Source organism: Doryrhamphus excisus, linkage group LG14, assembly GCF_037039965.1.
Source record: "Doryrhamphus excisus strain RoL-2023G ecotype Guam linkage group LG14, RoL_Dexc_Guam_v1.1, whole genome shotgun sequence".
In the NCBI taxonomy this organism is placed as follows: Eukaryota; Metazoa; Chordata; class Actinopteri; order Syngnathiformes; family Syngnathidae; genus Doryrhamphus; species Doryrhamphus excisus.
Window position 1 is genome coordinate 20,135,423 of NC_136370.1, and position 22,943 is coordinate 20,158,365.

The following is a 22,943-nucleotide window of genomic DNA, read 5'->3' on the forward strand; positions in this document are numbered from 1 at the left end:
TTCAAGCAAGAAACACAAAGCCTTTATTTATTGCCCATACATGAACCCAATTGGACATTTTTAACCCAGTGGTGGACCCCCCCACTGGCCAGTAATAGTCTCACCTTGGCCGCCCCAATGAAAAACTCTGTGAGGTGATTTGCTTAGAAAAATAAACATATGGTGATACGGAAGCCAAGTATGTTTACACGTTTTGTCAACATTCACGTTAATGTTATGCAAGATTTTCCTCCATCTTCATTAATGCTAATTAAAATTGAAAACGCTTCATCCGGTAAATGTCAAAGAGTGTGCATCTTCTCAGAAGACAGCAGGAATGTATTACTGATGGACAAATCACTTTATAGAAAAGTAGAAATGCATGGTGGTAGACAAGCACTACGTATCCCACTGAGCACCCATCAATTATGCCATTAAATACAAAACTGGTGTAAAATACAAAATAGGTGCTTTTTGTGCCCATCCTGTTGTCCCGAATAGTTACCGAGACACAAATGGGAGTTGTGGAAGGTTTAATGACGCTAGTTAAGATGTTAGAAGACCTCAGTGTGAGTACTCCACTCACGATGAACAAAATAGCTTTTATAAAAATTCAACGAGTCGTTTACAAAGGTCCAAAAGTCCACAAGACGGCATGGCTGGTGTTCTTGTATCACCTGATAAGCCTACATTACCCACAATGCCATTCACCGCTGGACTGGAAGGATCTGAGATGAACCGCTTGACTTCATCTGGACCTGGAGTCATTTACTAACTAGTATATGATAAGGTGTAGAACACCCGAGAACTAAAACAGGGGTGTCCAAAGTGTAGCTTGGGGGCCTTTCCAGGAACACAGCCCATATCGGAGACTGGAGAAGGGATTAGGACCACGCCATATTAAAAACTGAGAGCAAGAAGCCATCATACCAATATATTTTATGAGATTATTTTGACTTTTTAGCACGGAGTTGTAGCATGTTCTCCCCATGCGTTCCGTGTTTTCTCAGGTTCGGCGGTCTCCCCCCACAGGCATGAACGTGAGCATGAATGCTTGTTTGTCTGTGTGCGGCCTGCAAATGGCTGGCAACCAGTCCTGGGAGTAGCGGACTAGAGAATGCATGAAACTACTATTAGCATGTTTTCCACCACTTTTAGCCACCACATGCTTCCATCTGGCCCTCAAGTGGAGAACGTTTGGACACCCCCCCGCCACCCTACAAGAACCGAGGAAGCCCGTCAGTGTTTGCATTTGAAAAGAAGGGAGATTTTGTGAAAAATGAGGGAACTCAAATTAGGGAGATTCTGGTCCATTTCCCCAAGTGTTGCCGAGAGGACGGCCAGTACCAGGTTTTTTTCCCCATGATGGTTAAGATATGGGTGGGAAACTGGTGGACAGGTATGAGCTCCATGTGGAAGACCGACACCGACTAAATGTAAATAGTTTGTGTCAAGAGCTTGCTTTCTGGCCTTTTTCTTCATGAAAGAGAAGGCTTTGGTGTAAACCAGCCAGTAAAAGCACCGGATGTCCTGCTGAGGTTCTTACCAGATCAGGAGACACCCTGGTGGACTGTGCTCAAGTGTCTAATATGTTGTAGAAAGCGTACAAGGTTGTGTCCACAGCAATTTAAAAACTTTGGGCTGTGACAACGTCTGCTGTCAACATGCGAGACCAGACACCAGATTGATGCGGACCATGACGGAGAACCACCAAGAAGGCGGGACAGAGACGGCTCGGTCTGGTGTGTGCGCTGCCTGACTGGACGTCGTCTCACTGGACCCTCGCATCATACAGCAGCTTGGCCGCCTGGAGACAGGAAGTGGGTAAAGAACTTGAGGGGAAAGGCCTACACTTGCCACTCTCTCCATCTTTGCTACGTAGCTTAAGGGAAGGGACCAAATTGCAATAATGTCAGCTACATTTCTGTAAATATTTCTGTTAAGTGTACAATCGTGGATTTAGGACTGCACTACACTATCAACATTCTCTGGAACAGAGTATGCAGTGTATACGGAATACTGAGCGAAGTATACTTAAGTATACAGATTGAGACACAGCCAACGTCTCCAATACATTTGTCCACCAGGTGGTGCCAGAGATGAGCCTAGCTCCACCAGAAGTGTGTGCAAAGTGCTGATAGGACTTTTGACCCCAATCATCTCAAATAGGATAGAATTCCAAATAAATACCACTATTGAAAAGTGATCTTGTTGTTGTGCTGACAAAACAAGAATTCCCAGATTTGACCTCCTAACTCCTGCCAGCACAGACTTCCTGTCCCGGGCAATCACTCAAAAATCTACTCGTGTCCACTGGCAAGTCGGTCACCTTGTGCATGGCGGCCAGCCATAGCGCCGCCACCTTCTTGTCATCCGCCGCCTCCAAGTGAAGCTCCTGAAGATCCTGGGAGCCAATCGGCTTGTAGTGGATGAGCATGCCACTGGCCCGCGTTGGCGAGCCTGCAGGTGGGAAACATAAACATAAACTCTAACGCTGGACTGAACAACAGTTGATGGATGCTGGATCCTCTGAGAGAAGGAGGGAGGGATCACTCTGACATGCCTTTCAAAACAAAACAACGACATTGTCTGGAAGAACGGAGGGTTAAAATGAACTTCATGCAGACGGATGGATGGATGGAAGGAATAATAGGCAAGGTGGTGCTAACCTTCGTCAGCACACTGACCGTCCAGCAGGCTGGTGTAAGTGTGAATGTCATTTTCTGAAACCAAGCCAGGCCAGGCCGAGCCGAGTCGAGTCAAGGTAGCACAAGAGTTAATTCACAGGAGAAAAATCAAATAAATGCATTAGTAGAAGGCAGCGTCCCTTTGTGGCCGCTTCATTAGGTCCACCATCTAACGAGAAATGTAACGCTCGTGTTTATTATTGTGCATGCAGGTTGCAGTAGGTGCCATTCAATACATTTAGTGTTCATTCTGAGTGTTAATTCTTAAATCTCGCACTGATTCTCACCTCCTGGACTCATCCCATCGGTTAGAATCTGCATGCTGGAGATACGAGACAACTCCACTTCAAAGTGGCTTTCCCCATCCAGGAACATGTACCTGCATGGACAGCAACATGTTACAGTAGATTCGGCATTCACAGCCCGGCATATTTCACACATTCATTTTTTAACTTTGAAAATCTCATGCCCATAATAATTGACAAATACTTATACTATAATAGAAATACTCTCAATTCTAAAAGAACCACTATCCATTCTTTAGAGTCTGAGTTACCAAGGTGTGGATGCTTTGTTCGGGCAGTGTATGCAGTGACGTCATGGGCTGAAGCCCGCCCAGAATAGGCCTAAAATGTTCTTAAGCCCCCCTAAATAATTTGATATTTTTTATTTATTCATTTATTTTACAAAAACAATTATCTGACAAATTTCATATAATAGGGCATAAGCAGGCTAATACTAGCTTACTACTACTACTACTACTACTAGTAATAATGAGAAGAAGAAGAATGATGATAGTAATAATAGGCTAATGAATAATATAATAATGATTATGATATGATTGATGACTGTCCACTGGACAGAATGGTTGCAGAGCTTGAGCAGCGGTTTTGCAGTATAGATTGTGTGTACTTGTGTACATTTAATGGTGGCCTAAAACTATTGAGTATCTCTACTAAATCTGTCCAAAAGTGGGAAACTTATATCCCGCTTCTTATTTTTTTTTAATTTTTTTAAATGTCTACTACATTCATTCATATCCTGTGCATCTCCAGGGGGCTAAGCCCCCACTGTCCCCAGAAACTAGTGACTCCCCCATGAACACCAAGGCAACAAAGCGAGTCCACTGTGCGTGTTTTTTTCACCATTCACTGGTAAATAACCCCCTTGAAAAGCGGGTCTCCACTGTACATTTCATGATTTATCATTAACATGAAGCATAAAAATAAAGTGAAAGTGACCTGTGGTTGTTGGCGAGGCGACACATCATGGTTTCAGACTTGTTTGAGGTTCCCAGAGTGACGACAAAGTTGCTTCCTGAAGGTGGTAAACAAAAGATGACATTTTTCTTCAGTCCCATGTTGTTGTTTTATTGCAAATCCACTGTGGTTGTACATGGAGACAAAATGAGAAAACTGGCGTAAAACCCGTGAAGTGTCAGATGCTCACCTGTCAGGAGCACTTTGAGGTGCTTGTCGTAGAAGTCGCTCTCCTTTTGTGAAAGCAGGCCGCAGTCGGTACACTGTCTCACCGGGTCAACAAAGCACATGCGGGGCAGTGCCACCTTCTTGTTGCAGCACTTGTCACAGAAACATCGGCCACACCGCCGACAGTGATGCTGCACAGAGACACACTTGATCAGGTTTCATTTTAAAAGGTGCCAACAGCTGTGTCTGCGCCACAAAAGGAACAAAAGGCTTCATTTTCACATTTGCTCAAGTGGCAAAAACTGACCTTTCTTCTTATGAAATCGAACTTAGTGTCACACTGCATACATCTGGCACACTGCAAAAGAGGAAAACCAGGTTATTGCTCTCACGTCAGCAGACGGACAAGCATATTCCTGTGGAAATATCACAGCAACGTAAGTTCAATCGTGGACTTCCAAATCACAGCTGTGTTTATGCACATTATAACAATGCTGAGAAAACAGCTACAAGCAACTCTATGACAAAAGTGCAGGTGAAGAAAAGTCATTTTATATGGGAGTAAATCATGGATGCAAAACACACTACATAGGTACTGTATTCAAAAGTAAGGGCCAGACTGCCAGACAGAGAATATTTGCCTTTATGTCGTGTTGTATTTTAGCAACGATATGATGTTCTATGCTAGCACTCCGCCAGCTAGCTAGGCAAGCTAGCTAGGCAAGCTAGCTTCTTGCGTCACGCCAAATGTCGTTTTCAACGTTGTTTGCTGCAAAGAAGTGCCATAACTAAGCTCAAAGAGATGTTCTCCAGCGAGGTAAAACGCGTTTTAGTTTGTTCGTTTTTAGCTGCCAGCCCACTAAGACCAAACATGTCTCATCTGCCAAATGCGAGGTGAAAAGCAGACTAAAGTTCTAATAATTCAGCACGGACGACGCCGGATGTCAATCAAAGAAAGTAACGTGGTCGACGACAAACGACGCTATTATAAAACAGGGTTAGCGTAAACTGCTCCGCTACGACCAGAGATTACTGGAAATGCCAGGTTGCGCACATAGTTGATCGCATAGTCCTGTTCAGAGTAACTCATTCGATCAGTGTTTTATTTTGATAGTGCCAACCGGAATAGTAGAGTCTTATTTCATTAAAGCCTCTGGTAGCTGCTATTGCAGTTCTGGTACGTTCGAGTTGTCAGCTATCTTACGTCTTTGTCAGCAACCCATTGCGGCTCGGTCAAAGAGAAAGGGCTGTTGAAGGCGCCGTTTTCAGGCACCATGCGAAGGCCACTTGGGCTCCGGACAAGCTTCTTCCCATCAGGCACTGAAGACATTTTGTCCCTCGTCGTTGTGGTATTCTTCTCTGACACTCACCGTATCTGCGGACTGGACACGCCCTCCACATGCCAGATTGACACTCACATCAGCCAATGAAAACGCATAGATGACTTCACGTGATTTAAACGGCCGAGGAGTGTTTTGATTTCTGCAGCCACATCCCGTGAACTCGTTTTCGCGTCATTTTTTCCGCACAAAGTGCAGGCTTGTGTAATTAATTTAAAAAAACTTCAATGGTTTTACACTCTGTGGCCGGATGATGTCATTAAAGTTCATATATCTTACGGGGAGTGCCCGTTATTGTTTACTCACCACTTGAGGAACTGTAGACTGCATTGATCTGTTAAGTGTACAGCAGAGGGCACTGGAGACATAAACGAACAGTATGTTTCAAGACAATACAGAACAAACCACACAGTTTTATTCTTCAGTAACAGTTAATCCGTGCTTTTCAACATTACTGCACATGTAGTAGCAATAGATTCTACACAATCTGCACACAATCACAGGAAGGAAGAAGTGTTAAAAATAGGCGTGTCAGAAGAAACAATATTGTAGTTTTGCTGATGCATCACTGCCAGTTACCTTTCATCACCACCTGATGGCACTGTGCCTTGAAAAAGTCACATTCTGACTTGAGTTTTATATCGGTCATAATTCTCAACTTTACACTCCTTATAATTTTGTTTCTCCCTCCGTCGCCACCATCAGACCATCAATAATGACTTAACAGACTGATCAACAGTCAGCAATTAAGTACATGTCATTTCCCTAAAAAAGAAAAAAAAATACAATTTTGTAATACAGACTGAATATTAATGTGTATTATATGCATTCCTCTATTTACATTTGAGGGTTTCGCACAAAACAATGTTGTAAGGAACAACAGCCTTCATAGTAACTACATTTTTTTACATTCTGATCAAAGCTTATTGCACAGCCCTGCAAAAAGTATGAACAACAAATATATTGCAGTAAAAGCATTAAGTCCTCTTTTGGTCACATTTTACACACCACATGTGTAACATCAAAAGTAAAACTATCAAGGGCTGATTGGAGTCATTATGGGACTACATCATCAAGATCATGTGACATCCATCTGACGATGAAGAAGGTTAAAGCAACTAAATGGTTGCTGTTGTGCAGCCTATTTAATAACAAAGTGGAACCTCAGTTTTCGTTAATCCGGCCCAAAAGATCTGACAAAAACTGTTTGAAAATGAATCAATTCCTGTCCGGAATCTGTCTGTAGTGTCCCACCTCTTAAAATAACCACTATTCTTTATAGAAGCTTTGCTTGGGTTGAATTTGTAAGGCACACGGCCATATACCGGGCACCGAGACCTACGAAAACCGAGGTAGCACTTGGAGAAACATGGGACTGTTTCTCCGGAGTAAACGCTAATAGCTTAACTCGTGATCTCCAACACAGAAGCGAGTCAGTGCGTCAAACTACCACAGATGAAGTCCTGAGAGTGCCGTCTTCATGTGCCCCTTGAACAGCATCCTTGCAAACACACTCACCAGAAGCCCAACATGTAAACTTCATTTAACCACAAGACCAAGTCTTCAAAAGGAAACGTAAGAAACATCTTAAAGCAAGTCTTTCCAAACAAAAAAGACAAATGCAAAAATGGAGTAGTGACACATAAACGCTTAAGCACACTTTAAAAAGCCACTTAAGGAGCTACAGCAGCCATGTTCATGTTATGACATGATATGTCCTCGTGGAAGCTTTGCAAGCTCTGTGTGTGTCAAACAAAGCATTTTTATTTACAACAATGAAGATGGAAGAACCTGTGTCCTCTGTGACCTTTAAGCCTCCATCCCTCAACAAGACCTTCAATGCGCCAGGTCCGTGTGGCTGGCACTCAGGTCGCGACTCTTCCTCAGACGATGATTTCGCTCCTAAGCAAAGGAAATAGATTTGAGATGAGAACTGGGATTTCGTCTGTTCAAGGATCATCATCCATCATCACCCATTACATCTGTAAGGCTCAATTTAGTCCCCTGGAGGATACTTTGACATATTTGTCTTATTTTCCTTTGTGTTGTGAGTAAACAATAGCAATTAAAGAGACATGGGATTATTGGAATTCAATCAAATTAGTCACTTTTATTGCAGATGTTGATCAGAAATCAAAATGTCTACATCAAGCCAAGAGGTGTTGGAGGGGGAGGAGCGAGCCGGCATTGCATAATCCAGGCTTTCTCGGATGGGAAATACATTATTATCTGAATTAATCGCATTTATTCACAGGTGGTCTTGAAAAATGAAACGGGGAGGGGGGGTCTACAGTATCGTTCTTTCCTCAAATCCAACTGTGCATGTTTCTGCTAGCTGTTTTAGTGTGTTGACATTCTCACTCTTGCTCATTCCAATTAAAACAGCCCGTGACGATGAGATTAAACAGGAAGTGATAAACATGACTGCAATGAACGACAATCGCATCCCGCACGGCTGAGGTGATAAAGTAATTGATGCCTGCTTACTTGGTAATGGTCAGTTAGCGCCTCGTCCGCCACGTTTAGAACCCCGAGTGAGCTGGCTCGCTTCAAGCTGCACCCCCAAATGGCGCCATGCGGGGGAGGGTCATGAGAGGTCAGGGTTCAGAGGTGAGGCGGGGGTGGAACATTGAGCGTTGGTTAATAAACAACACACACGGTTAGTTGTGTCAGTACAATTATGAACTAAATAGGCATGAATAAAACATGATAAATATGTCAATGACACGTGATGATGACGGTGGTGGCTGTGACATCATCTCCATCAGGAAGTGCCAGAAAAAGGCGTACAGGAAGCAGAAAGTGACACCACAGCCTGCGTGTACACACCCAGACACAAACACACACAGTGGGACATGCTGCGCCACATTCAAATAACATTTATTCTTCTTAAATAAAAAAATAGCCATGCAAACAAAGACTTCCAAATGAAAAAGCACCCAGAGAGAATGTAAAATAAGATCAAATAAAAAGCCCCACAGTAGAGTCCAATGTGAATTTCATAAATCCAAGTTTATGAATGAATAAAATAACCCCCAGGAAAGCCCCACGGTGCAATAAATAGATATTAGTGGACATAACCAGGCACTGAAATGCACTGTGTGTACGTTATGCGCATTGCATCACCATAGTGCTTTGTCAGCATTCTCGTATCAAATCCCCTGCAAGAAAAGTAGCGATGCAAAAGGAGAAAATAGGAATCTGCCTCCATTGTTTTGTGTGCAAACAGCTTCACCAGCAAATCCCCTCTTTAGCATGGCCCGGCGCTCCGCCTTGGTGCCCCTGATGTCTCGGGTGGGGTGGGGTTGGGGATAGTTACCCAGGGTTTTTGGGCTCGCAGTCCCGAGGTGAGCCGCCGCCACCCTTCAGCTTGCGCACCAGCTTCTCGCTGCTGCGGCGGATGGACGCTCGCAATTTGCTGAAGGAGCCGCTCCTCTTCAACGCCCCCGAGCCGTCCTGGGGGGGACACGCCACACAGAGTTACGCCGGCACCCGCCACACATGGAGACAATGGTATTCATTTTTACTTCTGTGCTGCTACAGCTGGTGTAAATCATACTGACAATTGTCTCAGATTCACTCATGTTAGCCATATTGACAAAAGTATTGGGACCGGAGTGCTCAGGTGTCCCTGACTCTTCATGACTTCATAACCCCAACTTTGTGGGGAGGTGTTGTGTTTACACTGTTCATAGTACAAAGCAGACTTAAAGGCATGCTTGGATGAGTTTGCCGTGGAAGAACTACAAAAAGGTCCAACATCAGTGACCTCTGACCTTCAAATCGTAAGTGAACATTATCTTTTCAAAGGCAATGATTCGATGTTGGATCTAGCGTATTCACCCCAGTTCTTTTTTCATACAATATTGCAATTAACAGTCATTTGCTCTTTCATCCGCTTGCCCTGTGTTGTACCGTTACTGCTAAATGGAGTTCTCAAACAAAGCACCTGACGTGGAACTCACTGTCCGTGCATTTCTTATTAAGCCTGACTGCTAAATAACCCGCCATGCGCTCAAAGAACAGTAAGAAAGTTGCAAGTGCCAGACATTTGTTACAGAAGATGAGAAACATTATTAGAATACTATTTCATCCCACCAGGATGGTAATGGTTTAATTTCACTTGAACATGCATCAGATTCCAATTGAGTGCATCCCATAATCAGTTCCCAGTTCCACATGTCCAAAAGGAGTAAGAAGAAGCAAAGCTTATTAAATCCTACCCCTCCATCTGGTACTTTTACAATCAGTAACTGTTACATTTGTTCACTTCCTGCATTCCTAATATAATTTAAGTTTAAAAAAATTTTTTTGGTTTGTTTTTTGTTGTTGTTGGATGTACGGAAAGTCTGCGTTAACAATTCATCTATAATTCATTTTTACCAATTATTTTTTCATTTTTCTCCGCAGATTAATTGAATTATTTCCAATTTTTCGTCTTCAGTCCTTTTGGAACAAACCAAAGACAAAAAGTGAGGTTCCACTGTGTTGTATAAGGGGATGCCCTGCAGAGGAGTGACTGCCATACATGGCGGTGTAGAGATGTTCATCAAAGGAAACAAGAAAAGCTGAAGAAGTGAAGCACCGGGAAGCATCACACTTAAAAAGGTTGACGTGAGCGAAGAGTTGGAGTTTTATTAGAAGATGCACAAAGAGGAGAGCACAGGCAGGGGGAGATTAGTAGTAGAAGTAGAAGTAGAATACTCAAGGCGTTGAATCAACGGCAGCTGGACTGTTCAGGCGGTCCTAAGAGGACGTTTCACTTCATGAGTGAATGCCCAACCGCCGTTTGGCTGGCAGAGGCTCCACTCCATCGCATATTCAGGAGCCAAACCGTTCTTGTTGAACATCCTCGTACCTTCAGAACATTAATACTTTGGATCCTGCACCAAGCCCTCAGACTATCTAGACACTCTGCAGTCATTCAGCCTGCATTGATGAAGCTCAATGTTTTCTAAGCCCGCCTCAACAGCCCTGTTGCCGTCGATTTGCATGCCCTGACAATACAATGACCTGAATGATTGGGAATATTCACAGACATAGAAGTAGAAGTAGTAGAACAACACACAAGATACTTTCATCCAATGGAACCCCCCAGCCACAGTGTCTATATACAATCGTGTACAGGACAACATCAGTGTCTTCCATGTGTGGATTTATTTGTGGCCAAAATAGACTTGGCGCTACCTGTTGGCCCTCGCTCAAACACATCACAATGGGACCGTCTGCGAAGGTAGCGCCATAAGGTAGATGGCATCGTAACTCTGCTTGCTTGTTAAACTCATATGCACCTGATCGAGAATACAGAGCAGCCGGAATCCCAGGGTTGCCCAATTGGCGACTTTGTTGCTATATTTTGCAACCCCTCTAAGTTATGTTTAAAAAAAGCAGGGTTATGTTTCACAGGCAGTTCCATCATTTAAAAAAACCCGCAAAAAATAGTAACACAACAAAGTTCCTTTCTATTTTTAAACAAATTGCTTTTGCTTTCTGTGTTTTTTTAATACTCCCAGTGTCCAAAAAATGACATGCACATGGCCAATTAGGCAAATTAGACAATGACATCACACAGCCTTACTACCCCAGCCCTGATTCGCCACCACAAATAGATCACAGTCCTGTGGGAAAGACTGCCCGTGAACATGCACGACGCTAAAGCTTCACGTGGACCACAAGCTAACCGAAGCTCAACAACTGTTGCTGGACTCCACCGTGACCTTTCACCTCTCCATGAGGCAGACTAAGCACTATTTACACGTGTTACGTTTTGTTGAAATATCTACACCGCCTAGATTTATTGATTTACAGACACCATGAATGACACCAGTGTGTGAGAGAACGTCCCAAAATAAAACGCAATAGAATGTTCCTCAGTGGAAGGCAGGATACGTCTATTAGTCACATGACATCAGATTGGCAGACTGTTGACTGGAGTGTGAAGTTATTGTTTGAGTGGACTTAAATGTGACGTGTGTGTTGTGTGAGCACTATGTACGTGAGCGCAGGGGTATCCAAAGTGCAGCCCGGGTATCATTGGCAGCCCACGGCTAATTCTCTATTGGGTGTTTTGGTTTAGGAAGACATTTTTGATGACATATTAAATATTATTCTATTGTATTTGCTTTGTCACATACAACACAAAGCTAAAAATATTTTGTTCAGATAGCTTAACATACACATTTGGCATCTTTAATATACAAAATATATCAAAGTGTGCCTCCATCGTGTCATTTTTATGTATGCGACCATCACTGGAAAAAGTTTGGACACCCCTGCACAAGAGGAAGATAATGAAGAGAAAATAAAGAGAAGAAGCTAACGAAGAAAAGCAACAATAAAGTCAGACGTCCCATCAACATCCATACCTAGACACTTCCTGTACCCGGGTGCAAAATTAGTGCCCTGGCATGACGTCTCCCAACAGAGGTTGAAATTGGAAGGGGATACAGAGAGAGAGAGAGAGAGAGAGAGAGGCGGTGTGGGAAGAGTTCAGAAGTGAAGGAAACGGCAAAAATTGAAGTGTTTTGAGACGAGGCGTCCGTCACAGAAGACGAGCTTTTAGAAGCGTTAGAAGGCATCTGGAATTAGGCCTGCAGGTCCAGTCACACGGTCAGCAGGAAAAGACAGAAAAGGGGGGGGGGGGGCGATGAGGACAGGAGGAAGAGGAGACGAAGAAAGACAACAGCAGAGGTTAATAAAGCTGGCTACTCACAGCAGATGCAGTACTTCTCCAAAACTGAGGAGACTCAAGGTCACACTAGTGTAATGCTCTGACCTGCCACCAGGCGGTGCATGTGAGCAGTAAAAAAGCTGGAAATGTACTGCGTCTGCAGCATGCATTTTATTTCACATAAAAGTAGAAAAGTGGGATGGCGGCAGCCAGAGAGACTCTGAACAAACGGTTCCAATTTAGTTGAAGTTCTTGTTGGTGTTGCCGACACATTCCATCTTCTCTGGCTGCCGACGTGCCAACAGTTCAAAAGCAGAAAAGCGTCAGCCTCAGCCGTTCAACAACACGCACCAAACATGAAGGAGTACAGTACAGAGCCCATGTTGACATATTCATAGTAGGCATGAAGCAAATGTACCTGCTGAGAGAACATCTACACCTTCTCAGAACTTTCAGTTAAAGACCTCACTCCCTGCCAGCCTGATGTGGACGCTTATTTGTCAACACATGGCTGGCAGGCTGCATATGCGCATGGGGGATTTGCAGTGAGGGATGCTGATTGGCTGTCAAGGGTGGAGGGGGCGCTATGACTACTGTTGCTATGCGAGCAGTGCAGCAGGAGAAATAAGACGTTCTTTAGTGGCGGGGGGAGGGGAGGATGATGTGAGTTTTATTATAGCGGAGGAAGCATTTTGTTTTTTTAGAACTCTAAGTTAGGTGCAACTTTATTCGAGAGAAAATGTTTAGTAAAGAGTGAAAGCAAGGCGTACACCTCAAGAACGGTGGTCAACATGTTAGTCAGTAGTGTTTTTTTTCTGTCTACAGCTGAGATAACACTAAATAAGTGCATGTTTCCGCCAAGCAGTACAGTGTTTGGAAGTGTCGTATCTTTGGAACCCTAATGTCGGGATCAGATCCTTCACCACTTTTGACAATGGAAACACACCAAACTGTCCTGCTTGGTGGAAAGTGGTCTACAAGTGAATACATGATATATTCAAATATCTACTGCAGGCATCTAACGCTCAATCAGCATCACATGACCTGACCTGTGACCTCACTGATGACCAACAACATCTGTCAGGAAACATTCTATCAATATATCAGAGTCAACTTAATACATGCTCACAGAGCGAGTGGGTGGTGAGATAGTGGCGTGGGCTGTGTACTGTACTTACCCCGTTCCACTCCACGCTCATACTCACTTCCTCGCCGCCGTCAGGCCCGCTCTCGTACTTGACCGTGTCGGAAGTCAGGCTCTCCCGGCTGCGCTGCTTCTCGCGGGCCTCTGGCTCGCTCAGGACGTCAGCCACACGCTGCTTGTGCACGGTGTCCAGACCCTGAAACAACATCAACATGACTCAGGAGATGGTTTACGGCAGGGTCGTCTGGAGTGTTGCCCGGGGGCCATTTTCGGCTTCTCTGTGGCGTTTGTTTTGTGTTAATGTTTTAGTATCTGAAAGGAATAAGTGGATTGACATTTTCCCATTACTTATGGAAAAAAAAACATTTGGTTTTCCAACAATTCAGTTTTTGTTAATGACGAAAACAAAGGTAGAACTGCATTATTCAAGTATTACCTTTAGACAAAACTAAAATCTTCTAACTTGTTATGGGCAGCACGACAAGGATACCACACCTGCTTCCTGGAACGCATGGCAGCTTCCTCCAGAGTCTCGGCTGCTTCAAACTTGCCCTGCCGCTTGTAGAGTGCACCCAGGTTCTTCAGGGTGGTGGTCACCGTGGGGCTGCACAAACCAGTGGGACCATCTCATCACAAACAACCATTCCAAGTCAGGTAAGCCCCCCGCCGTCATGTTTTGGCTTGTTTTAATCACCTGTCGACTTTACAAGCTTTGTACCAGCCTCCGTACTCTCCAAACGGCGTGCCGTCCTTCTGCTTCCCCTATGAGACAAGAAGACCTTTCATACGTATCCTCCTGGGGCAATCAAGAAACCGACGTGTGATTCAGTTAATTCCTCTCACACTTGAAGCCGTTTACGCTGGGAATGCTGCTTCTTGGACCACTTCATCCTTATGGAGACTAATCTGCCAAACGAAGTTAGCCGCTCTTACCCTGGCTTCAAACGAATGGATCATTTGCCTTTCTACAAGACGTAGCTGCTATGTTCATCCTCGAGTCATTACTGGCCAAGTCACCTTAGTGACATAGGAATCCAGTGTTTCCCATACGTTCATTTATTTGTGGGTGCCTGCCACAAATAGATTTTTTAAATTGTCAATACGATATCATTATGTGTTCCTAAATACATCATGGGCCCATTGTGACAACTCTGTAAAGTAGATGGCATCATACCCTGCTTCTTTAACATGCCCATCCACTGCAGAAATGAGACAACCATGTGGACAGTAGGCAAAAACTCACAGAAAAATATGTGTATTTGCGCATGGCCTCAAAACAGTCATGCCACACAAGTCATGGTGATGTCTGCAAATTTGATTGTAGCCTTGTGGGAGACGCTGGAATTCATATAGAAATGGGAATGCTGTTTTGTGCTATTAGAAGGCTAATCATTGGAGCTGATGTAGCAAGCAGGTTCCCCCAGTTTAAAATTATGAAATTCACCCTCACCTTGCTTTGTTCCTCTCTCTCCTCGGCGTGCATCCAAATTGGTTTGTTCTCACCTGCGGTGTCAACATGGCAGAGATGTGAGAAGCTCGTGTGTTGCCTCATCCGTGATGTGTGCGCATCCTACCATCAACGGAGCCAAACTCCCTCTCGTGGGCCCGAGTGAGGATTTCTTTGTAAAGAGTCTCTGCTTGCTTGAACTTGCCCTGCTTAAGGTAACAGGAAGCCTGAGAGAGGTGGAGAACATTTAATATGGATAGGGATGGGAATTGAAAACCAGTTCTTGTTGAGATCAACAAGTCCCTGCAATCGTACTCTAATGATTCCCTTTTAGAATCCAGTGGGTGCTTTTTCATGAAAATGGCAGCAAGAAAAGTATTATTTGAGATGTGAGAATCATGTATCTAAACCAGAGGTGGGCAAACTATGGCCCACCAAGCATTTGAATCCAGCCCGTTATAAGTATTTCAACTTTTAACATACAAACTGGCAACATGACTTGCAAGCCGGATGTCTTCATTCATTCATTCATTTTCTACCGCTTATCCTCACGAGGGTCGCGGGGGTGCTGGAGCCTATCCCAGCTGTATGGGGAAGGAAACCGGAGTACCCGGAGAAAACCCACGCATGCACGGGGAGAACATGCAAACTCCACACAGAGATGGCAGAGGGTGGGATTGAACTCGGGTCTCCTAGCTGTGAGGCCTGTCAGATGTCTTTAGTAAAAAAAAAAAAAAACAACAAAACTGTCAAATTAAATGGCATAGTTTGATGTGGTGTGAAAAAGAAAAGTGCTCCTGAAAAAAGGGACATAAGAACATACAGCTGATAGTATAACACTTATGGATAAAATGAGACAAATGATTCAAGGAAAATTATAAGCATAAAATAGTGTGTGCGTGTGCGTGTGTGCTAAATATATGTTCTGGCTCGCGAGTCAAAAATACTATCTAAACTATAGTAAGGCAGCAATGGAGATGTCATCTTTTCAAGTGAGGTCAAGACTGACGTCGTGGTTATTGATCCTCTGCTCGCGCCACTTCACCAACAGCCGTTCCATGAACTAAGTATACTTTGATGAAAGATTCTCGGTAAACCGTGCAGTTTACCGTTTGCTGATGATAAGCATTAGCATTGGTGGCAGGGATGCGATGGGCCAGGAGCCTCAACCCCTGACCACTCCCATCGGAGGACAATTGGCCCATTCTATTAAAAACGGTCAGGCTGTACGTTGAACTCGTGGTTAACATGCTGGCTGTACAGTCAGTAGATGGAGGGCAGGTTGACGCCCTAATCCCAGTTTGGGCATCTTTGTGTGGACTTTGGTGACCAGTCCAGGGCGTACCCATTTTAAAAGCCCTTGAAATGGGCAAGATGGGTCCCATTGAACATGCTTAAATAACAACAAAACCATTCCCAAACAGCCTAATCAACGTGCCAGTCTTACCAGGTTGTTCTTGGTTTTGGCCACATTGGGGTCGTCAGGCCCCAGTTTGGTTTGGTAGATCTCCAGTGCTCTCATGTAGTAGTACTCCACCTCCTCGTACTTGCCCTGGTTCTGGCACAGCAAGGCCAGGTTGTTCAGCTGCTTGGCCACGTCCGGGTGGTCTTTTCCCAGCACCTGGATGGTAACAGTAAAAGGTTCATGGTTTGAACAGCAGCATGTGCCATTTGACTAATGGATTTCCACGTGCTGAGAGCCGTTTCAATTGTTTTCATGTGGCTTCAGACATGCTGAGTTATGTAAGACGGCCAGAAGATGATCGATGCTGGGACATCGAGAGACTTCAGCGGCTCACCTTCTCTCTGATCTCCAGTGCTCTCTTGCAAAGAGGCTCCGCTTCCTTGTACTTGCCTCTCTTCCCGTACAGCACAGCCAGGTTATTGAGGGTGGCGGCAACCTGACAGGAAGACATCATCAACCTTTGTTACTGTAAGTACATGTTTGATGGCTGCAGGCCGCCACCTGCACCCACGTGCACGGTGGGTGATTGATACATCAAGACGAGCGTGAAGCTCCAACCTGATGAGAAAGTCACTGCCTCAACAAGCAGGAAGGAAGTCATTAAAGGGGGTTGCAATTTGATCCCCGTGGGTGGTGTGATGAAACTCAAGGTCCACTCTGATCTGGGATGCACACAAGGCCAAGGTGAAGACGGAGTGGACGGAGGAGGAAGAGATGGAGGGGGAGGGGGGGGGGGCTTCCCACCAGTGAAGAGTATAGACTGGTATAGACTCAGGTACACTTGTGGTACTGAGCGTGAGCAGTTAGATTTCAATCAGGTGAGAGAAAAAGATTCTGTGAATCACTGATTTCAACTATCAACATGGAATCACTTGTGGATAAGCAGGATTGGAGGATTTGGGGGGGGGGGGGGGGGGGGGGGGCTGACCTCACAAAGTGTAGAGTGATGAAGGTCCAGACAATGGTGACAATGGCCTGAAGGGGTTAACACAGTTAGTTTGTCAACATCCACGACAGAAATACTATTATTGGTGCTATTTATGGTATGGTATTATACTGCCGGGATGAAGTACACATAGAAAAAGCTTTAATAGGATTTCAACAATGACAAAAAAATGACAAAAAAATGACAGCTGTGATGTCCGAGAGGGAGCTGGCCTTTTTTTTTTTTTAAATCAATAGTATTGATTGAAAAGAGAGAACCCGTCCACAGTAGCCTCCTAAATACACAAAGATAAAAAGGGGTCAAGGTGACAGTCGTCGAAGCAAAGAGATTCACTCTGCCTCAATCTACCAAGCAAAACAAGCTTGCAGTAAACATGAACTCCAGGCGGTAGCTTGATAGCTTAGCACTCCAAACACAGGAAAACGGCTAGGTTTTATCAACCCTAGTCATTTACCACCAACTATAACACCAAGTAATTGAAGTAGTGAGCATGTTTTAGTTTGGAATGGATGAATTATGCCAAGATAACTCATATTGTCCGTGTATAATAACACTTTAGAAATACATTATATTGAAAAAAGATAAACTCACAGCAGGGTGGTCCCGGCCCAGGGTCTTCTCCCTGATGGCCAGGGCATCATTCAGCAGGTTGGCGGCCTCCTTGTATTTGTTCTGATCTCTGACAGACCAAAAAAAAGGCAGCAAACATAAAGTCAAGGGACTACTAGCTCTCGGTGATGCTACTTTCTTGGTAGCTTTCCCACACTTGAATCCCAACTAAAAACCCGGGCAGCTCATTAAACAGAGGAGATTTGTGGAGGTCCAGCTAATTTGGGTCATTCCTTTGTTGGGCTCAGACTGGAACATGGACAGTGTACTGTAAATCGTCTGCTATGTTTGCTGTGTTCCAAAGGGCCTGTAATGGTCGTCTAGCAGCCACTTGCATAATGCAAAGGGAGTTTCTGTTCAAATGTCCCCTTCACTGATTTGTATCATATTAATACACACAGAATGTAAAGTTACGTGTAAAAAAAATAGGAAAACGTCACTGGGCCTCTTCAGAGGCGGTGTTTCCACCAACTGACCTGTACACAAGGGCCAGAATGTTCAGCATGGTGGCCACATCCGGGTGGTCGTGTCCGGACGTCTTCTCCAGGTCCTCCAGGGCCTGTTTGCAGAGCGGCACAGCCACCTCATACCTGCCCTGGGAGGCGTACTGGATCACAAGGTTGTGGAGGGTCCTCAGACGGGCTGGGATCTCGTAGCCACCCTGCTGGGCGGCGGCTGCAGCCGCACTGCCATGAGTTGGCTGGACTGGAAGAACAAGCAGGGGACATTGGAACAAGCGGATGAGCCATCTGACACAACTTCACAGAAAAGAGAGTGTGTGTGGATGTCAACATCAGGAAATCACAAACACAAAGAATAAGAGCAACCTCTAGCAAAGTGAAAATTAGAATGCGGTTTGAATAAAAAAAGCAGTAGGCGATTCCTTTGAGGCTGATGATCTCTGTGGACATCCACTGGGCGCGCTTAAAAGGGAACGTATGGCTCACCAGTGGGCCACCTTGTCATGCATTCGTCAAAATGGAGTACACTAGATCCTAGCTACTCAAGAAGGTAAACAGTGTAAAACCATGAATCATTGACACAGACAGAAAAATGTACATTTTGACACTTGGTTGCTGCATGAAGGCACATCCCCCCTCAAGAATGAAGACAACCCATCCACTACAGCTTCCATTATGGGGCTTTCAAAACGTATTTTTGCAGCTCTGAATACAAATGGAAAAATGAACCACTCCCCCAAATAACTCAGAGGGAGCGGTGCCATATCTTCCTTTATGTTATGCAGTATGGACCGCCATAGTGACGTTTCATTTATTGAGTTTTATGTTGCTGAGGGTCCATTTCCGGCTGCCTGTCTTTCATACATAGAGGCTGCTATAACCCCACAAGACATTATTCCTTTACAAAAGCTCTCCTCACGACTCACCTGCTACGTGAATAACAAAGAATTTGAGGGGTTGTGAACGATAAACCGATGCGACCAGAACGATTCAACTGTGTCGGTAACAGCCTCCTGTGTAGATAGGAATCAGCTATAAAACTTGAGATGAATGGATGGTGGAGACATGGGAGTCTGGGCTGCCGGAGAAAGGATTGTTCCCCGACTACCTTGTCACATAACCACACTTTGATTGCAAATTGCCTGTTTACAATCTAAAAGGCAAATTTGGTATAATTTCCACCCTGCGGACACGCTCAGCTAGCAAGATTGTTGCAAAGTGGAGCATGTCATCACTTGTGCGCCAACATCAGCAGCAGCATATTCGGTTTGTAGATGGTTGAGCTCATATCGGACAGCCTAAGTTAGAAGCGTCTGATACTAGGCTAACTTAGCATCCCCTATGTTATGAGGCCTACTTACTGCCTGGACCTTGGTCATCATGGTCATCTGGGAAGAGATCATCCAGAGTCTCTTTGCTGGAATCCGAGTTCTTCTCTTCCTGACATAAAAAGAACAAACAAGACATTTGTTATTGTGATCATCCATGATGCAAAGCTGCTTTTCAACCGATGCGGAGGAGCAGAGGATGGACTCACTGAGGGAGACAGGTCTTCGTCGTACTTCTTCAGCTGGTTCATGAACTCCAGGTGCTTCTTCTCCTCTTCCAGCTGGGCCACGCTCTGCTCGCTCTTCTGCAGTTTCTGCTGGGTGCCAGCCAGCTCGTCTCTCAGCCACTGGTTCTCCTGGCACAGGCGGCGCACCTGAGCCCGAAGCTTCTGCTTCTCAGACTCCACTGAGCTCAGGTGGCTGGACAGAGCCATCATCACCTAGCGGGAGGAGGAGGGCATCGCTCTGTTTTTATGTTCATCATGGAAGTATAGCGAGATTCAGGATGCTGTGGCTGCTGTGCAAACGCACCTGTGCCTCGCTAAGTCCAAGCTCCAGCATCTCCAGGGACTTGCGGATCATGTGCGACTTCTCCTCTACCAGCACGCCCTCCTCATCCTGCTTTAGGCAGCGCAGCGTTCCCAGCAAGCCCTCCAGGATGGAGTGGTGCTCCTGCTTCAGGGCCTCCAGGCCCTGGATCACCTGCTTGGTGCGGGAGATGATCTCATCCTGGGACAGCTTCTCACCAGGGTCCTCCTCCGCCTTCACGCACACCATGGTGGACATGTCCTCACGCATCCTGCAGTCATAGAAGATGTCATGATGTGAGGGGCGATGTCACCGTGACACATAAAGGACAAACAGACTGTGACCAAACAAAGTGATTGAATGACGCATCAGATCTATGATTCTCGCCACTGTATTGATAAAATACATTTTAGATCACTAAATTGATTGAAGAGGCACATAAGCTAAAGTTCTATTCATTGATGTGGTGCCTTGGGCAAGCATGTGTCAGCAGGCATTAACTGGAGGTGTGTGTCTGTCACTGTTGTATAAAAGTATGTTAAGTGCATGAACACACACACACACACACACACACACACACACAGTGCACTCTGCGCCGCTCCTCCTGACTTTGTATCAATTACACACACTCTTAAGAGGATTATAGGTGAATTTCTGCAGGCAGTAAAATACTGCAAAGCCTCCCAAACACACTCATGGCTGCGCAGCTTTGTGTCAAGGAAGTATGCTGATCCAGGAACAGTCGGATCCCCTCACACTGCAGTGACAATGCTACTGAGCAACCAGGCGACAAGGTGAACCAAAACACGTCTCGCAAGTCACTTTGAGTGTGGATCAATTAAAGGGGTCCTACTGTATACTGTGCAGTTCTGATGTCCAGGTTTTCTCATGGGAAAAATCAACTCGGTTAGCGTCTGTTTCGCTTCGAGTCGGACCTTCTGGAAGGAGTTAATGATGCTAACATACGTTCCACTGTAAGCGAGTCTGAAAAGTTGCACATGCAGGATAGGGCCCCTTCCAAAAGACAGGGGCGGGTTGTCAGCTGACTGCTGAGCAGGAAGGAACAACTCGTGCTGCTGGGATGTGTGCTCAAAAGTGTGCAAAAATGGACACTCACCAATAATACTGCTTTGGGGGAAAAAAAGACTGTGAAATTATGGGATGCAGCATGTAGCCTTATGTAAAACAATAACCCTGCTGTTGTCGTCTCAGTGTTTAACTCCCAAAGTGCACTGCAGGATGTACAGCACATTAGTGCTCCTTACACAACAACACACATTGCTGTCTTTTTTTTTTTTGAAGATCTTCATCCGCCATCAAAGTCCTGCAGCCTCATGGGGGAACAAACATCCCATACTTCAGATGCAAAAAATCTGGTTTGAAGCATCTGCTGCAGAGATGTAGTGAAAATGGTGTGGATTTCCAGCGCGGTCTGGGGTGCAACGACGGGAAGTCTGAGCTCTAGCATGAGGAGGAAGTCTTAGTCAGCTTGGGAGGGCGAGAGCTCACTGATAAAACGAGATGCGGTTCAATCCAAGACAGAGAAAGCCTCACCACAGCTTCCTGTTTGAGTGCACCACTTAGATTTTTCAGATTTCCGGCTGCATAGAGACAAGAATGCTTCCATCTCCACCTTTCACTTCCACTTTTCATAAACAGGAAGTGAGGGAAGGTTAATCACACCTTTGATTGGACTGATTGCATGAAGGTTAGAAATAGCTGCAGTTTGTGTTTAACCCTAAACCTAACCCTAACCCAGGCACCACAGCAACAACATGACATGTCCTACCAGCCCAGGGGCGTCAAACTCCTTCCATGGAGGGCCGAGACACTGCAGCTTTGCTTGGCAGCTGGTCACTAAAGCAGACGATTTGTTGATCAACACCTTCTTCAATTTGAGAAAAGGAGCTGATCATTGAAATCACCTGCTGGAGAAAGAAAAGCTGCAGTGTCTCTGGCCTCCATTGACGCTTGTGTACTAGCAGGAAGTAGTACAAGACGGAGCCCTGCATGTTGACATGAGCGGGTGCATCGATTTAAGTTATGTCTTATCGCACAGCGCCAAGTCCTTTCGTTCCCTCCATCCCAGCTGGAGAACCCACACTGGCATCCACTGTGTCCCGCCTCAGCTCAACACAAGAACCTTTCAAGAACCTTCCCACCAGCTGAATACCAATGTCATAACCGTGGCTGGCTGCGTGTCTTTTGTCATAGCTTCCTCCTGACACACACGGTTTGACCTGCAGAACCAGTTATCCGGAATTGAATGTTCCTCACACACAGCTCACCCGACTAATTCCTGCATATAATGTAAACACATACCGCTCTAATGGGGGTTTGGGGCATATATTGTCACTTGATGCAACAAACACGATATATATGCCGGTGGCTTATCTTAACACAATAAATACAACACCGCAGTTGTTTAACCTCATTCCAGTTCTAATGTGGCGTTCCAACAAATACACAGTGCCCGCTTACCGTTCTCTAGGACATCCGTTGTCAGTGCAGCTAAAATGTGTCGATCCGCCTTAGATTGATGCAAATAAAAAAACTCTTAGATTAAAGCGTTCCCTGTGCTCGAATGGTTATCCGTGGAAAATACTGTTGTCAAATATTCCTCTAAAGTCCACCGGCTGGAATCCGTTTGGCCGCCAGACGATGGAGCAGGTAATGGCTTACATAGCTAACTAGCTAGCAGCTAGCTGTCACAGCCCAGCCTTTAGACGGAGCCGCTCAGGAGAGGCCTCCTCTCGAGGGCTGCCATGACAGGAGTCAGTCCGAGGAAAGACGCGTTCAAGCTGGGTACTACTCGTCTGTCGGCCCGTGGAGTTGACAGTTCGTTCGCTCGCTACTTACTGACTGACTGGCTGGCTGGTTGGCTGACTTTGTGGGTCGACAAATGGCGTTAG

General features: G+C 45.3%; 2 protein-coding genes across 9 annotated transcripts; both read right to left on the reverse strand.

Moving 5' to 3' along the window:
• Positions 1-5,497, reverse strand: zfyve21 (zinc finger, FYVE domain containing 21). Of its 3 annotated transcripts, none has more exons than XM_058090309.2 (8): positions 5,298-5,497; positions 4,401-4,451; positions 4,116-4,284; positions 3,908-3,983; positions 2,954-3,045; positions 2,649-2,702; positions 2,309-2,439; positions 1-1,786 (listed from the first exon to the last, which is right to left on the reverse strand). In XM_058090309.2, exons 1-8 carry the CDS (start codon positions 5,421-5,423, stop codon positions 1,751-1,753), a joined length of 735 nt encoding a protein of 244 aa, XP_057946292.2. In that variant the 5' UTR covers positions 5,424-5,497; the 3' UTR covers positions 1-1,750. The 3 variants fall into 3 exon arrangements, with proteins under 3 accessions (XP_057946292.2, XP_057946295.2, XP_057946294.2); XM_058090312.2 differs by lacking the exon at positions 5,298-5,497 and adding an exon at positions 4,735-5,155; XM_058090311.2 differs by lacking the exon at positions 2,649-2,702.
• Positions 5,498-5,815: 318 nt separating this feature from the next.
• Positions 5,816-22,931, reverse strand: klc1a (kinesin light chain 1a). 6 transcript variants are annotated; one of them, XM_058090304.2, is made up of 16 exons: positions 22,513-22,930; positions 20,035-20,302; positions 19,713-19,943; positions 19,537-19,615; positions 18,191-18,419; positions 17,697-17,784; positions 16,494-16,595; positions 16,142-16,315; positions 14,822-14,921; positions 14,698-14,750; positions 13,942-14,009; positions 13,743-13,851; positions 13,309-13,443; positions 8,753-8,889; positions 7,921-7,987; positions 5,816-7,335 (listed from the first exon to the last, which is right to left on the reverse strand). In XM_058090304.2, the coding sequence occupies exons 2-16, from the start codon at positions 20,299-20,301 to the stop codon at positions 7,270-7,272; spliced, it is 1,905 nt and encodes a 634-aa protein (XP_057946287.1). In that variant the 5' UTR covers position 20,302; positions 22,513-22,930; the 3' UTR covers positions 5,816-7,269. The 6 variants fall into 6 exon arrangements, with proteins under 6 accessions (XP_057946287.1, XP_057946286.1, XP_057946289.2 ...); XM_058090303.2 differs by having other exon boundaries at positions 13,282-13,443; XM_058090306.2 differs by lacking the exon at positions 7,921-7,987.
• Positions 22,932-22,943: the final 12 nt, after the last annotated feature.

Coding starts and splice junctions, on each gene's coding strand:
- klc1a (XM_058090303.2), bottom strand. CDS start 20,301: ATGCGTGAGGACATGTCCACCATGGTGTGCGTGAAGGCGGAGGAGGAC. Junction 19,616..19,712: donor ACGAAGACCTGTCTCCCTCA/GTGAGTCCATCC, acceptor TTTTTATGTCAG/GAAGAGAAGAACTCGGATTC. Junction 7,988..8,752: donor TGCGAGCCCAAAAACCCTGG/GTAACTATCCCC, acceptor TTGGGGGTGCAG/CTTGAAGCGAGCCAGCTCAC.
- zfyve21 (XM_058090309.2), bottom strand. CDS start 5,423: ATGTCTTCAGTGCCTGATGGGAAGAAGCTTGTCCGGAGCCCAAGTGGC. Junction 4,452..5,297: donor AATGGGTTGCTGACAAAGAC/GTAAGATAGCTG, acceptor CCTCTTTTGCAG/TGTGCCAGATGTATGCAGTG. Junction 4,285..4,400: donor TCGATTTCATAAGAAGAAAG/GTCAGTTTTTGC, acceptor GTCTCTGTGCAG/CATCACTGTCGGCGGTGTGG.